Here is a 16,693-nt window from a genome sequence, read left to right as displayed (position 1 = left end):
GCAGGTTAATTCATTACAACCACACAAGATCTCTGTAATCACACAAGATCTCTGAAGTCAGTCATTCCTACTGTATGTCATTTTTAAACTCCAAACCCAATCAAATCTTTGGTAATGTCCAGTAGAAAACACATCTCTCTCTCTTTCTCTCTCCCTTTTTTTATTTAAGTTGTTATAAAAAGTACTCTGTTCAGAACAGAGGCCAGCGTGTACTTTTATCACACAAGACTCGACATCAAAATGAACCTGCAGCCGAAGCAAAATCGATCGGCGGAGTTCTTCTGCACTTTCTCCGACGGCTCACGCTAGGCTGTGTTTTTCTGGGTCAGGCATCTGACAGCCGCTATGTATCCATTAATGGAGCTGGACTCGGAAGAGGAGAACATTATGAGCAGGCACGTTTACTGGCCTAATAGTTGGAAATGAATGAATACAGATGGACCTGATAACATCTCAGTAAGTGGAGTGTGACAAAGAGAAAGGTAGAGTGAAAGAGAAAGAAGGAGGGAATATCAAAGGAAAAATTGCATTCTCATTGTCTCTCTTTTCTCTTTCCTTTTATGTTCCTGAGTTTAGTTTTAATGAAGGGAAAAACATTAGATCACTAAGGTATAAAAATTGACAGTGCGCTGTTATAGGACAATAATAAAGGATGTGTTCAAATAACCCCAAAAATGAATTAGTTACAGTTCTCACTTACGTTATGAACAGTAATACCCACACCATTGTTCATTTTTTATAAGCTTTACCTTAAGTGCTGACACTGGATCCTCCTTCCAAATAATGATAAAAAAAGGCCTTATGTCCTTAAAAAATAATTTCATCATATCAATATATTTGTCCTCGCTGTTACTATAGAAACGAAACCCAGTTGCCAGAACTGCTATAACAGAAAGTGATCGATTCCTTCTGAACAAATCAGATTCTAATAGAATATCTTTTTATCTATATCTTCTATGACTTTTAGATACATGTGCTTCAAAAGGGAAAAAAAACAAAACAAAAAACACTCAATATATTTTTTCAGCAAAAGAGTTTTTTTTAGAGAGAGAGAGGAAAAAAAAATACATGTGATGGAGGTGTGAAGAATCTGTGGTTCAGACACTCTAACCCCTGGGCTCTGAGTCTATCAGCTTGTCATACAGAGGCACTCGGCTCCTGCTTGTTTACATGACAACTCATAACTTACTGTACACTCGCTTGACACTAATGCTGAGGTGCCAACATTGCTGACAAGGAAATTCTGGCAGGTAAAAACAGAGAGCGAGAGAGAGAGAGAAGGATAGAGAAAGAGAGAGAGTGCATGTTGGTAGATGGGATTGCTCCACTCAGAAAAAATATTAAAACGTGTTAATTGAATTGGTATTTAAATGCAGTCTGTAGAAATTATTAGACTCTTAAACAACCAGCTCTGGGATTTTTAAGCTTAAACCCTGACACACTGAGCCATGTTCCCACTACGTCTTCAAAAAATTGGGTAAACAGGGTAAGGACTCGAACAACTTGACAGGAACGCAGTAGAAACCAATAAGGTCGCCTGCCGTGCTGTGGAGATGCACTTGGTGTTGCAAAAAAAAAAATAAAAAAAAAAGGCTTGTGAAAATTCATGTGAAGCAAGCCTCTGGAAGAACTTAATAAGGACTTAGTAATTATGGTGTTGACCAGATAACGATGTAACTAACACCTCTTAGTGACTTCGTTACTGTACTACTGTACAAGTATGGAAATTAAATAACACTTTAGATTTCCATCTGCTGATGAGCTTTACTTTTCCAGCAGGACTTTCCACGGTGCTGGACTCGGAAGAGGGGAACATTATGAGCATGCACGCTCACCAGCCTAATAGTTAGTAGAAATGAATAAATACAGATGGACCTGATTAAATCTCAGTAAGTGGAGTGTGAAAAATAGAAAGGTAAAGTGAAAGAGTGCGCCTGTAAGCCAGGATTATAAAAATTAAAACAGCTTGGAATAGTTGACTTTACATGTTATAAATCTGGATTCTAAATAAAAGAGCTTCACTTTGCAAATAAAATTACAAAAAAAAAAAAAACTTTTCCACAATATACTATTTTAAATATGATTATTTAAACAATATGCTACACCAGCAGCTGCAATTGAATGTGTGGTGGTGGAAAACATTTCTGTGATTTTCGCACATTTTGCTGCTTCCACTTGTAGGCTTTTGCGACTTTTCTCCCGCAGCTTCGCCGCACCCCCCTTGCTCTTTTCTGGTTTATCCATTGTTATAGACGGACTCATCTCAAACTCCAGTTGAACTCTAAATAGTAAATTTTGTCATGGAGAGATGAGGGCTGGCCAGGAGGGAGGCAGGGCGTGGCCTGAGATTTCATTGGACGAGCTCAATGTCCTTTAAGACAGTCAACCAATGGGCCGCGATTCGTGTCTCAGATACTCTACAGCCTAATAAATTGGCCTAATAAACTTTTTAAAAATATAAAAATTATGACTGACAAAAATGTGCGTCGGCCCAGCGGGCATTGCCCGGTATGCCCTATGGTCAGTCCAGGCCTGCTTACTACATATCTTATTTAGAATACAGGTAGTCCACGACTTCCGAATGAGTTCCGTTCTAGGAACGCGTTCGTAAGTCTGATTTGTTCTTAAGCCTGACACAGTGAGACCGATACGCCTTTGACGCAAATGTACAATGTAAAGCATACTAATCCACTTGACTAAATCTCTGTCTTCTTTCCCCAAAAACTGTAAAAGTGCCTAAAGGAATAAATCATACACAAATGTAACAGAGTTGTCTCTGCGCCTTTAAATTGCGAGAGGAATCCGGGACTCAGAGCTGTTTTCCACTGTATTGGACTGTGAACTCTGTTTTGTTAAGGATTTTCCAAAAATTAGGATTATTCACCATCAGAACAGTTTTACAGGACAGACATTTTCTATCATCATGCTTCCAGACTGATTCATTGAAACCGGTAAGATCGACTCATTTCTCTGGCTCACCCACACACACATACAATATATAATATATACAATACATTTTATACATTTACTTACACACTGAAAATATTGTATATACAGCACAGTAATTGTAAATACTGGTGCACTGCAGTGTCTATTTTTTGTACAATACACGTGAGCTACTTCCATGATAGAACTGGAAGTACAACCGGGGTCTGTTTGTATTCGGAAATTCGTAACTTGAATGTTCATAAGTCAGGGATTTCCTGTACCTACTGTACATGTGACATCAATATTCTTTTTGCATATAGCCTCCTTATAGTTGTGGACCTGTGTATTTATCTATATGTAAATATAGGACCTATGTATTATTCTCTGCATTTGTTTGGCTTTGTATTTATTACTTTGCATGGTATGCTTACATTTATATTTACTTGTACAGTAATTTGCAATAGGAACAATAAAGATGAATCTAATCTAATCCAATCGACTAATAACCTAATACTTATGCAATATCAGCGTTCTGTAGCTTATGAGTGTTCTTTGGCTTTGTACATATTTGGCATTTGCCCGAATGAGTTTAAAATCGTGGCCGCATGAGGTCCAGTGCTATTTTGATTAATGTTGCCTTTTTGAAAAGAGCAGAGGCTCCAGTGTCATTTAGGATTTCGATTCATTTTATTAGAGTTTTTGGCTTGGTGCATAGCGGGAAAAAAAACTCCTGTTATTGTATCACGGCTGAGTTTGAATAATTTATTACTATAGGCGAGTAATAATCTACTCATATTGTACTGTATGTGTTTCCGTCTGGTCCTGCTGACTACATGGAAACAAATCCAATGCAAAGAATCTGATATTTGATGAGCTGCCAATTTTGTATACAGCATAATTTGCAAGGATTCATTTCCATGTACTGTAGGTCAGAATTGTAGATATATAACTTCTCCACATCTTTAAAACAAAAACCAAAAGACAGATCTAGTTATTGTTGTTTTGTAGTTAACAAGTTGAGGTGAACATTAAATGTGGCACGTGTTCAAGAAAGGATAAAACAAAAGACATGTCTCTGTGTGTGTGTGTGTGTGCGTGTGTGTGTGTGTGTGTGTTTGTGCTCACCCCTTTGCAGATGGAAACTGCCTCTTTAGACAAGGATTTAGGGTAGGACACGGTGTGCTCCATGATGGACTGAAAGAGCTCATCCTCGTCTTCACCATCAAATGGTGGCTGAAAAGGGCAAAAAAAAAAAAAAAACAGTTATAGAAAGAAAACAGTGCTGGGGCAGTGATTCACTTTAAGATAAGATATAATAGAAACTGCAAAATGCTGATGCATAAAAGGAATAAACACTTTCTGTAACTTGGAAATAATCACTTCAAGGATGCTTGTAAAGTCACCCCAGGTCATGTTTTTATTAGTAGCTGAAAACTTACTTTAAAGCATTAATTATAACTTTATAACAATAAATATCCCATTAAATGAACATGCATGATTAAACACTCCCCCTGTCCTTTTTCGTGATACTATAATAAAAGGCTTCGTGATTGAAAAGAGAGCTCTGTACTATGTGTGTGTGTGTGTGTGTGTGAGAGAGAGAAAGAGAGCACTGATGTCTCGAACAATGAAAGGTGATTGTGGAGGTTATTAGACAGACCAGCATTCATTCTAAAAATATCCAAACTCACAGGCTGTGCCGGATTTAGCTCTGCGTGTATGGAAGTAATCAATGAAAGCTATCGATTAAGTATACACCAATCAGCCGTAACAGTAAAACTACTAAGAGGTAATGCGAATAGTAACTTTTTCCAACTGTGTGATATATTAGACAGCATGTAAAGAGCTAGTTCTTGATTTTGATGTTTTATAAGCAGGAAAAATGTTGAAGAGTACGGATCTGAGCGACTTTGACCAGGGCCAAAAAGTGAAGGTCAGAGCAACTCCAAAACAGCTGGTCTTGTCTGGTGTTCCTGGCAGGCTGTGAGTAGTACCTATCAAATGTGATGCAAGGAAGGACATCTAGTGAACCCTGGGAGACAGAGTCATGGGTAGCCAAGGCTCGTGGGGAGTACAGAAGAACTACTGTAGCACAAACTGCTGAAAAAGTTCATGCTGGCTTTGATTGAATGGTGTCAGAAGGTGTCAGAATCACAGCTTGCAGTGTTTTAATATATGCGACTGCACACTGGTCAGAGTGCTCATGCTGACCCCTGTCTTCTCCAAAAAAAAAAAAAAAAAGCATACACTGGGAACATGTGCATCAGAACTGGCCCACGGAGCAAGTGGCTCGGTTTGGTAAATGACATTTTCTTTTATATCACATGGACAGCCGAGTGTGATGCACTATGGAAGAGAAGGAAGGATGCCAGAGGTACAGTAGTGTAGTGTGATGCTCTGAGCTGGGAAACCTTGTGGATGTTACTTTACATGTACCACCAATGTAAACATTGTTGCAGACCAAGTTTGGGCATACTCACACACTACGGGCAACTTGGCAATGCCAATTAGAGTAATTTTCTTGACATGTTCTTGTGCATGTGTGAGGAAACCCAGCAATCACAGCGAGAACCAGACTAAATGAATGCTGCCTCATTTCTTCATATTACAGTAAATTAAATGATGTACGTAAAATGTGAGAATTGGGAATAAATGTTTTACTCTGACAGGCATCAATTAAATCCAAAATAGCTCTATTAAATGTTACTTACACCTAACTAACCACAGCCAGAGTAACATTAATCTACACAGTTTAATGTCACATACACCTTAAATTGCCTTGTTGGAATAAAAAAGGAATCATAACAGACAAAGGAAGAAAACTTAATATTCATCAATAATATTGAGAATAAATGGGAAAGTAAGTTCACAGTGGCTTAATAATTAATAATTATTCTTGTGAATGTGGTTTTTAATTATATACTTTATTAGGCAGCAATCCGTCATTTCTGTTTAATATAACATTCTGTATTAGTGTTTGATTTGAGAGAGACTCCAACCATAGACTTACTGTACAGCACACAGCAAGTGCAAGAACATACTGTAATTTATGTAGTAAGAGCCGAATCGCTTAATAAATAAATAAAAGCATGCTATGAATTGGAAACTGGTGAATTTTTTTTTTTTTTTTACTGTAATGAATCCAAGTAAATAATGGCTGGTTCATTTGTGAGGTTGGAGGTCTGGAAATGTTGCCTTACCTGTCCAGCCAGCATCTCATAGAGCAGCACGCCGTACGCCCACCAATCCACAGAGCGCCCATACGGCTGGTACGCAATGATCTGCACACACACACACACACACATATAGAGAAGAAAAGTGTTAGAATCCATATGTCAGTAAGGGTGAACTCATTTTTTATACTTTTACTTATATTAAAAATGGTTAAAGGTTGTATTCATTTACTCACAACATATAGAACTTTAAGAAAGAAAACACATCTGATAACGTTATGGCATCTTAAACAACACTTTGTCTCCTTAGTAACTGCTTCTAAAAAGTCATTTCGAATTGCCTCTGAAATGTAGGCAAACACGTTGTGTTTCACAGCTACTGCAAGCTACAAAGTAAACTAGCGTCTAACACAAGGCTAACTCAAAAATTTCTCTCTAATTAAGGGCACTTATCACTACTTGGTAGGTGGAACAAGGGATGATACACCCTACAAAGTGCACTAGTTTCCATTTTACGCTATTTTTGATTCAACCCTGGAACTATTAGTTAGCAATTAATTAGAAACTCTCTTTGATGTACTACTACAATAAAGACTAATAAGGCAATTGGACGGTAAGATTTTCTAAGCATCGTGGAGATATATTTAATACTTTCCTATGTTTCTGAAAACTTTTCCTCTGGAATATGTTGGGACACCTAGAATTTGCTATTTTTATAATCCCATGATCATGTCACCAGTTTGCAGGTGCATAGTTTGTGATCAGTGTTGCTCTTTTGTCAGTGGTCATAATGTCAACTGTAACTGTTTGGTGTACAGTGAAACCTCGGATTAGGAGTAACGTGGTTTGCGAGTGTTCCGCAAGAGGAGCAAAGAATTTTAATAAATTTTGACTTGAAAAACAAACAATTCTTGGTTTACAAGTACAGAGTATCATGTATCACGCATGCGCTTCTTGTTTTAACGCCAAGCGTCACGTGATCACAACTGAGCCAATGTACAGCACGCTGTAAAGCAAAAAAAAGTTTCATTAGAAAGGTTTAAGATCAATTTTCTTTCTCTGTATCAGCCTGCTCACACCCCTCTTACTTTCGTCTTCACAGACTTTGCACACACACACACACACACACACACACACACATACACACAAACAGAAACACTTATCTGTCTGGATTTATTTTTACTTATTTTTAAAGGTGCAGGTCAATTTGTTTTATTTTTACTTAATATTTTGTGTTAATTATTTTTATGTATTTATTTTTATTGGGCTGTACAATGTATAATTTGAGTTTCCATTATTTCTTATGGGAAAATTCGATTTGGTTTACGAGTGTTTTAAAATACGAGCCTGTTTCCAAAACAAATTATGCTCGTAATCCAAGGTTCCACTGTATTTTTAAAAATGTTAAACCATACGTTTGCTTTAAACTGTGCATCCTGTGTGGTAGGAGAAAATTATTTGCCACGTTTTATTAGAATTGTAACAAATAAAAAAAAAAAAACTAAAAAAAAAAACTAATAAATTAATAAATAAACATTTGGAAAGGCAGGTAGGTATTGTGACAATATCAGATCGGATGCTCCCTGGTTAATCCCATGTCTAATACTTCAGTACAATACATGCACATTTCCTGGTAAAAGGTACACACTAAATGTAGTCACTACATAGTCATTCCACTGACAAGGACAGAGAAAGATACAATAAGTACACTTGACTTTTTCTCAGAGTGTACAGTAGCATTGGTGGAGCATTCACTTACTGGCCAGTTTATTAGAAACTTGTCCAACTTTTAGGAATGCAATTAAGTTTTATATCTCATCTTTTTACGCAGACAGTGCATTAATCATTTTCTGATCCTTGATTGGTTTCTAACCACTGGTGTACCTACTGTACAGTACATAGTGACCTGTATGGATCATGAAAAATAGATATTGTGTCAGAATTCTAGCGCAAGCTTGTCATAGAGCCGTTTGATCAATTTTTGCACTGGCTACTAGTTTCTTACACGTAAAGCACTTAAGGACAGTGGTGCTAAAGACATTGCACAACTTCAACATGGACTAGTTATTTAATAGTAAAACCAAATATGTTGTAGCTGTATGCAAGCTGCAGCCGGAACCAAATCACAGAAGAACTGTAGTGACCCCAGAAAAAAAAATACATAATTTTTTTTTTAATAATAAAAATATTTATATATTCTAAAGGCTTTGATTAAAAGCCCAGGCTCTGTGGTGCAGTCCTGTTTCTGGTCCTTTTTACTCATTGTGACTTCTTTTTATCACTTTCTTTCTGTGTACACTTTCTAATTTCCTGTATGTTTTATGTAAAACACTCCATAAAATCCCTCACTGTTAATGTCTGCCTTTTAAAATGTTCTGGGCTTTAAGCCAGAGCACAAGCGACCAGCTTTGTAACCTTCTGAAAGCATAGCAACTGTCTGTTTTTTGAAATTGAAAGCCAATAATGGCAATTACCCAACTGCTCTCAGCAGACGCTCGTCTGTCTCATTCATTTGGACACTTTTTAGGCTTATCTTGCTTTCATGAAGACATGCTATGTGTCTTGAAACTCAAAATACCTGCATCGTAACATGGCTTATATAATACTATACGTAAACATACAATAAATAATGTAGGAGATACAATCTAAGAGCCACTGGAAATATCTTGGAATGAGCCAATCACAGATGCTTGTTAGTTGGATTGACCCATCCAAGTGTGTTTATACGTCTTTAAAAGCCTTAGGGAAAGCCTGTTGCTTAACGATCACACCAGCAAATAGTTATTATTTTTCAATCAGGTGTGAGTTAATTTTTCAAATGATAATGCTAGTGAAAACAACCAGACACTGGGACTCAAGGTGCTTCATCTTCTCCCACCACCTTTTTTCTGGTTCCTATCAGTGTCAAAATGGGAGAAGAATTTGAGTGGTGCAATTTATTGCTTCATTTACTGTGCGTTCAGCTGTAAAATATCGTCTCAGGGCGTAGAGAAGTGTCTTTGAGGCTCCAGTGCGCTACAATATGTGAAGTGAAATAATTGATAATTGACACCTTACTGTCCACGTGGGGAATTAGTCCTGGCTGTTTAGAGTGTTAATTGAGATTTTTATGAACTTATAGCTGTGTCTTATGTTGTCTGGAACTAGGACCATGTGTGTGTGAGAGGGAAGGAGAGAGAGAGAGAGAAAAGTTAGTTTTATGAGTGCATAGAAAAACCTGACAGCATATTATGTCTGGCTTTTAGTGTCCTACAGAATGATCATCACTTTAACTGGTATAGCTTGTAATGTTTTCCCATGATCTTGAACAACCTTTGGAATTAAAAACATTTTGTGTGCACCATAACTCATCTCTCTTTTCCTTGATGTAATTTGGTGCCATTTAATGTTTGAATCACCAAGCATGAGAGTTTGATATATTTTTTTATTAACACTAAACCAAAATTGTTGATACTAAACCGACACACTTAAATGACCACAAACACACCTGCAGGCTGATTTATCCATTGTGCCAAAACTGTGGGAGGTGGAGTTAGAGCTTTTTGAAAAATCACACAAAATTTACACTTGTATAACCCAAGCAGTTTTAACCAAAAAAATTGGTAATTGTACTCAGAAAAAACATCCACCAAATATTCTCAGTAATATCTCAGTAGGCAATATGTCTTGCTTCTTTAAGAAATTCATTCGAAACCTCATAAATGGACGTATCACATTTCGCTGTCAAACTGTTTAAGCAAAATTTACATCTAATTTGTTGTAGAATATTAGCGAAACCACTTCCTGTAATGTCTAAATGTCCAACCATATTTTAAAAATCATTTATATTCTGATTCAAGTCAGATCACAGATCCCAAACCTCGGGACTGATATGTCAATGAACCTTCAATTCATGTACAGTACACATCTATTTGTTTTTTATCATCTAGTTTGATTGGCATTAATATTTGGAGGTCAGTAGCCTACTGCTGTAAGAGATCAACCAAAGGTCGAGTCTTAGCCTTCACATAAACGAGACCAAGTTAACAGCTGGATTAACCTGGTACTACAGAATGGTACAGTATATGTGGCTTGGCAGTCCTCATGACGCCGTTTTAAATGGACTGGGGTTCCACAATGGGTGAAATCCATTACAACCTCGACCAGGCTTGAATTCGGCTATGTTTATGTACTGTAGGGTGCAAATATTAATGTAGGTCAATCAATATGGTATGTAGGGTAATAGAGTATATGGTTTTACAGTGATGTACTGTATGTAAAGGTATCTGCTAAATAATTCTTTAGTTTTTCCACCATACAATGTTCTAAGGCATGTTCGAGAATTTGGAAATTAGATTAGGAAGCAGCATTGCTTCTAGGTCTGTCATTCCAGGACTATTTTCTGATACACACAAAGAATGTGCTAAATGTTCCTCAAATACATGTTGGAAAAAGCTCAATGCTCTGCTCAGCCGCAGGTCCACTTATCCATCTGTTAACAACATGACTGCACAAGGAAGGACCACCAGGATGTCCAAAGAGGACATGTTTCATTGTGCTGAACTGTACGTTTTCATACATCAGAGTTATAAAGATGTTGTGTCACATGTCTAAGGTCAGGATTTGAACCGACTTCACATATTGATCGATGTATTATATCATGGTTGGGAGAGCTGTGATGATGCAGCCTTTCAAACCAAAACACATACACGATTGTTAGCTCCATTACCCAGTGTGTTAAATTGCTGCTCTGGTCGCCGGATCAGACACGATTCTATGTGACACGTGAGGACCCTTCTGTCAAGTTGCTGCTGGACATGTGTGCGTGCGGTGTGTGGGAGATGAAGGATGTGTTTTAAATGAAAGAAATCCCTGCATGAATGAGACAAATTGACAGTTCTGGGAAAATCAGAGGAAATGGTTCTGTGACTGCTCAGGGGAAAATAATACTTACCGCGCATTAGATTTGGCCTTAGGTTGTCAAGTCCTCAATCAACGTCTAATAACAAAGCTGGAAAATCTCTCAAGAGCATATTTGCTATATTATACTATTATGATATAATTCACACTAAGGTATAAAACACGTCTCCTGGAAATCTGTTTGTTAAAAAAAAAACACTGCTATCTGTCTTCTAGCAGTATATTTCTTAAAAGTTATTTGAATACAAGAATAATAAAGTACAATATAGCTCTCTCAGCACAGCTTCCTCTCTTTACCTCTTTTAATAAAATACATCTTCTCCTTTAGGGTCATTGGATTAACACTGAACCTTTGACATGTAAGACACAAACACCGGCTAGGAATATAATATATGAAAAAAGTTGTATAGTCTGGAAAACACGATTAAAAATTGCTGAAACTACATCTTCTGAAATCAATATTGAACCACGCCTGGATTAGACTTTTCACTTAAAATGCATCCTAAGGGAAATTCAAAATGCGGTTAGAGACATGTGGGAAAATGGAATCTGCAGGATCCGAGCATGCATTGAAGGTTATCTATGTGTGTGTGTGTGTGTCTGTATGAATGAGAGAGAGAAAGCAAGAGAAGCAGGGATACACAAAAATAAAACAACAAGACCACCTTCATGTTTTTTTTTGTCATTCCCTTACCCAAAACTCTGTATGGCTCACATAGCTAGAAGGCAATAGAGAGTAGCATATTAAGTGTGTTTGTGTCGTCTTACATTAACGATATGTGACGGTTCTGGATCATACCTCTTAATATACTATAGGGTGGGTTAATGTTGTATGGGGGTGAAGCTTAATTGAAGCCAACATCGTTTAGAGATAAGGAAGCAGAAGAATGTTTGCAGGCTCCACAGGCACAGGCTACATCTCCTTTACTGAGGCTGACAGCGAAAAAATACAAAAATTGTTCGAATCAAAGCGGGACTTGTGATGACATTTGTCGTGAACGAATGCATAAACCGTTTAACATTTGAAGTCTTCAAGCACAGTACAGTGATGAAACTCTCAATGGTTTTCATAAAAATCTAAACGGTACAAATGTTTTAAAGCAGCCCGAACATTTGTAAATGTCGATCTCAGCCAGTTCAAGTGTTTAGTCAGCCAGTGGAACACCTGACTCTTGATGATCGATGGATAATTTGTCACCGACTTAAAGAAGAACTGTGGAAACCATATACACGATCACCTCGCTTTAAGCCATTTCACCTTTTTTGGGCCATTAAAGTACAGAAGTTCCTAGTACAGTAGGTCAGGATTTCAGACTACCTTGATGGTATCCAAGCACTAGTGAAACGCTGGGGTAAGTGCAAAACTGTAGCACAGAATTATATAGAGATATAAAGGGATTTTTTTTTTTTTTTTACACTCGTAACAGTGTGCCTTTTTTCTACAAAATAAAAAAATCCTAGTTTGATTTGAACACCCATTGTCCATAGAGCAAATCAAATAATCTTCAGTTAACTGGATTATGATTAGCCCGAAACACAATTCCACAGTGGTGTGTGTGTATGTAAGCATGTATGTATGTATGTATGTATGTATCTATCATTAGCATCATTGCTCTCATTTACTGATTCAATCATCAGTCAGTTAGACTCGTAGCTTATTTGCTCCTTCTAATCCTTAATTCGATCACATTAATAATTAGTCATCACTGACTCATTCACGCACTTCCATCACTCACTGGCTTACTTATACACTTACTTATTCACTCACACGCTCTCTCACTTTCACTCACTCATACCTCACTTGTATCACTCACTCACTCACTCATCATTTACCCCCTCACCATTTAAACTCATTCTCTTACTGGCTCACTGATTCACTTACTCGTGCAGTGCAGTCACTTTCGGTCTACACTGAATGCCATTACAAAGCAGATTATGCACTAAAATGTCCACATTTTTTTATATTATTTTAGATGTGTCTATAGGTGTTGTGACCCTCTCAGTCCCTCACCTCTGGGGCGATGTAGTCTGGTGTTCCACAGAACGTGCGCGTCATTACCCCATCAAACATGCTCTCCTTACACATGCCGAAGTCTGCAATCTTGATGTGTCCTTCAGCATCCAACATCACGTTGTCTAGCTTCAGATCTCTGAATGAACACATACAGAATCATGCACACAGATCAATATCATCATCATCATCATCAAGCTTTGTGTCTCCTTATGGTAGGGGCAAAAGCTAAGCATAATTAATAATAATGTTACTTGGCAATTCTCTCGGAGATAAAGTATATGTCTAAGTAAAGTAGAAGTATATGATAAAGTATATGATATGTCATTTTAGTTACCTAGCTAGCATTAGAAACAAATATTGAAAAAAAAGAAGCATTTTTTAACCAGAGCTAGCAAATGAATTATCTCATTTTGTGAGTGAACCTATTACAATTGTTAGTGGGTGGGACTTTACATTTCATTGAGGCAATATATGATGATGTTAAACTTCCTGTATACTTGGTTCAAGTTCTAACAGAATATAAATCTAAGGCGGTCTCAAAACGTTTCGAGACTAGTAACACGCCAACAGATGGCAGCATAAGGCTGAATGCACAGTACAGAGAGGATCGACCCCCATAAGTCAGTGTGCCAAAAGACATCCTTTGTACAAGTGCAAAAGAACATTACTGGAAGATGACACAAGATCAGGAAGACCTTCAACGAACGTAACCCCCGAAAAATGTCTAAACCATTTAGCAACTTGTGCGTGATGATCATCAGAGAACAATCCACATTGATGCGGTTGTCGGAGTGTCATACGGAACAGTGCAGGCAATCCTTACTTTGTCAGCGTGCCGTCTGATTATCTTAATAATTATAATATAATACCTATGTTTTTTCATGTTACGCTTTCTGCAAATACCCAACATTTGGCTTACAAATCAGAACTATCAAACAACGTACTATACCAGTGAATATAATAAGAATAACATGATAAGCTTGATGCTTTTATTTCTATTGGAGACAACAAAATAATAAGGATATCAATCACAGGGAATTAGAGCTAATTTTATTCATCATTGGAAATGATGGAAATATATCATTATAAATTATGAAAATATACAGTATAGTCAGAACACAGGATCCTGTGCAAAACACATAAATTCTTCTCAGAAATCCTGACTCATATCTAGGTAGCTAATTTTTTTTAAATATATTACTTTAAAAATTATCTCAAAAATCATGCCTAAATAACTATTATTAGCAGTAAAGGCTGATTAAAAAATGTCTACCTGTGCATTCATAAAAAAATATTTTAAACAATTTAAATTCCACTGAAACATCCTGTGAGACTCATTACAGCTCATTAGCTCATGACTAAAAGTAACTACTAGCATACTACTAACTAGCATTTAAAGTGCTGATTTGTAAAAGGCTAGGAATAACTTACAGAATTCCGCTAGAACTCTTAATAGCTAACTAGCGCTGATTATAAAAACGTATGTAAATAAATTATTTATGTAATAATTTATGTGAATAATGTAAAAACTATTTAAGAATCCTGTCACACAGGAATTGTAGCTAAGACTGTGAAAATGTTTTAATGAGTAAATTCCTCTTAAAAATCCTGTTAGACTGTGTCGTGGTAGCTACCTCGCTAACATTAGCAGCAAAGATGACAGAAATGTATGAAATTTTTCTCTTTGATTCAGTCAGGGTGTCTTATCACAGTTAGCTAGCGACCATTAGCATCTAAATAATTAGGAAAATTAATAATTGAGTTAAATTCTTCTCAGGAATCCCATCAGACTGTCTCACGATAGCTGACTAGCGACCAACAGCAGTAAAGATTAGGAACATATATTACACTGGTACCTCGGCATACGAACGTGTTGCCCGTACATTCGGGATCCGTTTAAAACTTGTTCGTGTTAGTGAAAAGCCAAGCAAAGCAAAGCAAGTTTACATTTCTTTATTTATCTTTATTTTCCTTTTTAGTTAAGACATAGCACCGTAGGTGCCAAGAATGTTAACAAGTTTTGTTTTAAAAGCAGCTGGTGCCAAGAGGAATTATAAATTAAGGTTAAGTGAGGTTAATGTCTATTTATTTCAAATTTTCCTTTATTTACATGTCTTGATTTGATTGTTTTTATATGCAAAAATATGACTATAGTGTTGTAAATTGGTAATACCGGTAATATGTTGTGTGGCTGGAACAGATTAACTGTATTTACATTTTTTTCCTATGGAAAAATATATTTCGCAATACGAAATTTCGCCTTAAGGACTCGAGTCTGGAATGGATTCAATTTGTATACCGAGGTACAACTGCATTGCTCATTACACTTTTATTTAATCTAATGCATTTTTATCAGATTGTCTCATCGTTGATAACATGTACAGAAAAAAATTATGGACAGTTATTATTAGTCCTCAAATTCCATTCAGTCCTGTCCTACTGTCTCACGAGAAATGTCTTTTGTATAATTGCGAGTTTAAATATCTTTGACAGGCTTTGACTGAGTATGCGTCTGCTGTAAAAATAAGTAATATAATTATGCATTAGGTCAAAAAGAAAAAAAAAATCGTCAGGGTGCATAGAGGACATCCAGTGTGCATCTGCTAAAAGGCTTAATAAATCAATCTCTCTCTTGCTCTCGCTCTCTCTGGCCATGTAAAGACAGATGGGTCATATATTTGCTGATGTTTGTGTGTAACAGGGTGTATAGCGTATGTGTGCTCTATTTCCCTAGGTCTACTAAGCAGATGGGGGAGTTGAAATGAGCAAAACAGCTGTAAGAACAGCTCAGATCAGATCAGATGAAGTTCAGACGAACCCTTCACACACATACATAGATAGATAGAGATAGAGAGAGAGAGAGAGAGAGAGAGAGAGAGAGAGAGAGCCCACAGAGAACTGGAGCAGTGCAGCTGGAGATAAGGGCACTAGAGCACTAGAGCTAGAGACGCATTAGTGCCACAAATAAGCCGAAGGAAATTTGAGTTAGAGAGAGACAGTAGATTGGACTAGAACTGGTGGAACGTGTATTAAAATAATGCACAGACATAGTGTAGTAATTAAAGGTTCATCTGTTTCACCCATATAACTCCAGGGTTTAACACAAAAAAGGTAGTTTCCTTATTAACACAAAGCCTTAATTAGATTCATTGTAGCTTAGCTACATCAATATGTATGCAATTGGAAAAAAAAATAAGAAAAAAAACAAGGACAAAACAACAGCAACAAATGCATGCACTGTCACCTGTATATTACTCCCTTCTTGTGCAAGAACAACAGCCCGACAGCGATCTCTGCTGCGTAAAACCTGTAATGACAGACACAAGACTGCTATCTCATTCTGTTCACGCTCACACTTTAACTACAGCAGCAATCATCCACAGCATTTGTACAATCGCTGTTCAAGTCAAGCCGGGACTTGTGAATGTGCAGTATAACAGAACACAGCTATGAGAGTAAAATATATCTCCCCTTATTTCTCTATATAATCCCCTTCTACATTAATGCATTTTTTCCCCAGCATTTGACTAGAGCGTGCACAGCATCGAAGTAGAAAGTTTTCTCAAAGGGATTGCTTGCTTCATGTCTAAAACGCTGGCCTTTTAAAGAGCTCCAAAAAACATGTTGAAATCATTTTGAGTGAGGTTAGGACTGCATGGTGGACGTGGAAATAACTTCC

General features: G+C 37.0%; 1 protein-coding gene across 1 annotated transcript in view; it reads right to left on the bottom strand.

The window, feature by feature from the left end:
- The window catches only part of prkcaa (protein kinase C, alpha, a), a 183,011-nt gene that overhangs the window by 26,842 nt on the left and 139,476 nt on the right, over positions 1-16,693 (bottom strand). The window contains exons 12-15 of the mRNA XM_053498018.1: positions 16,259-16,321; positions 13,012-13,150; positions 6,129-6,209; positions 4,054-4,161 (exon numbers count right to left, since the gene is read on the bottom strand). Of these exons, the coding sequence (XP_053353993.1) occupies positions 4,054-4,161; positions 6,129-6,209; positions 13,012-13,150; positions 16,259-16,321 (391 nt within the window). The remainder of the gene's footprint in view (positions 1-4,053; positions 4,162-6,128; positions 6,210-13,011; positions 13,151-16,258; positions 16,322-16,693) is intronic.

This window comes from Clarias gariepinus, chromosome 6 (assembly GCF_024256425.1).
Source record: "Clarias gariepinus isolate MV-2021 ecotype Netherlands chromosome 6, CGAR_prim_01v2, whole genome shotgun sequence".
NCBI lineage: Eukaryota > Metazoa > Chordata > Actinopteri > Siluriformes > Clariidae > Clarias > Clarias gariepinus.
The sequence above is the reverse complement of the archived record's forward strand: the minus strand, read 5'-3'. Positions and strand labels throughout refer to the sequence as shown.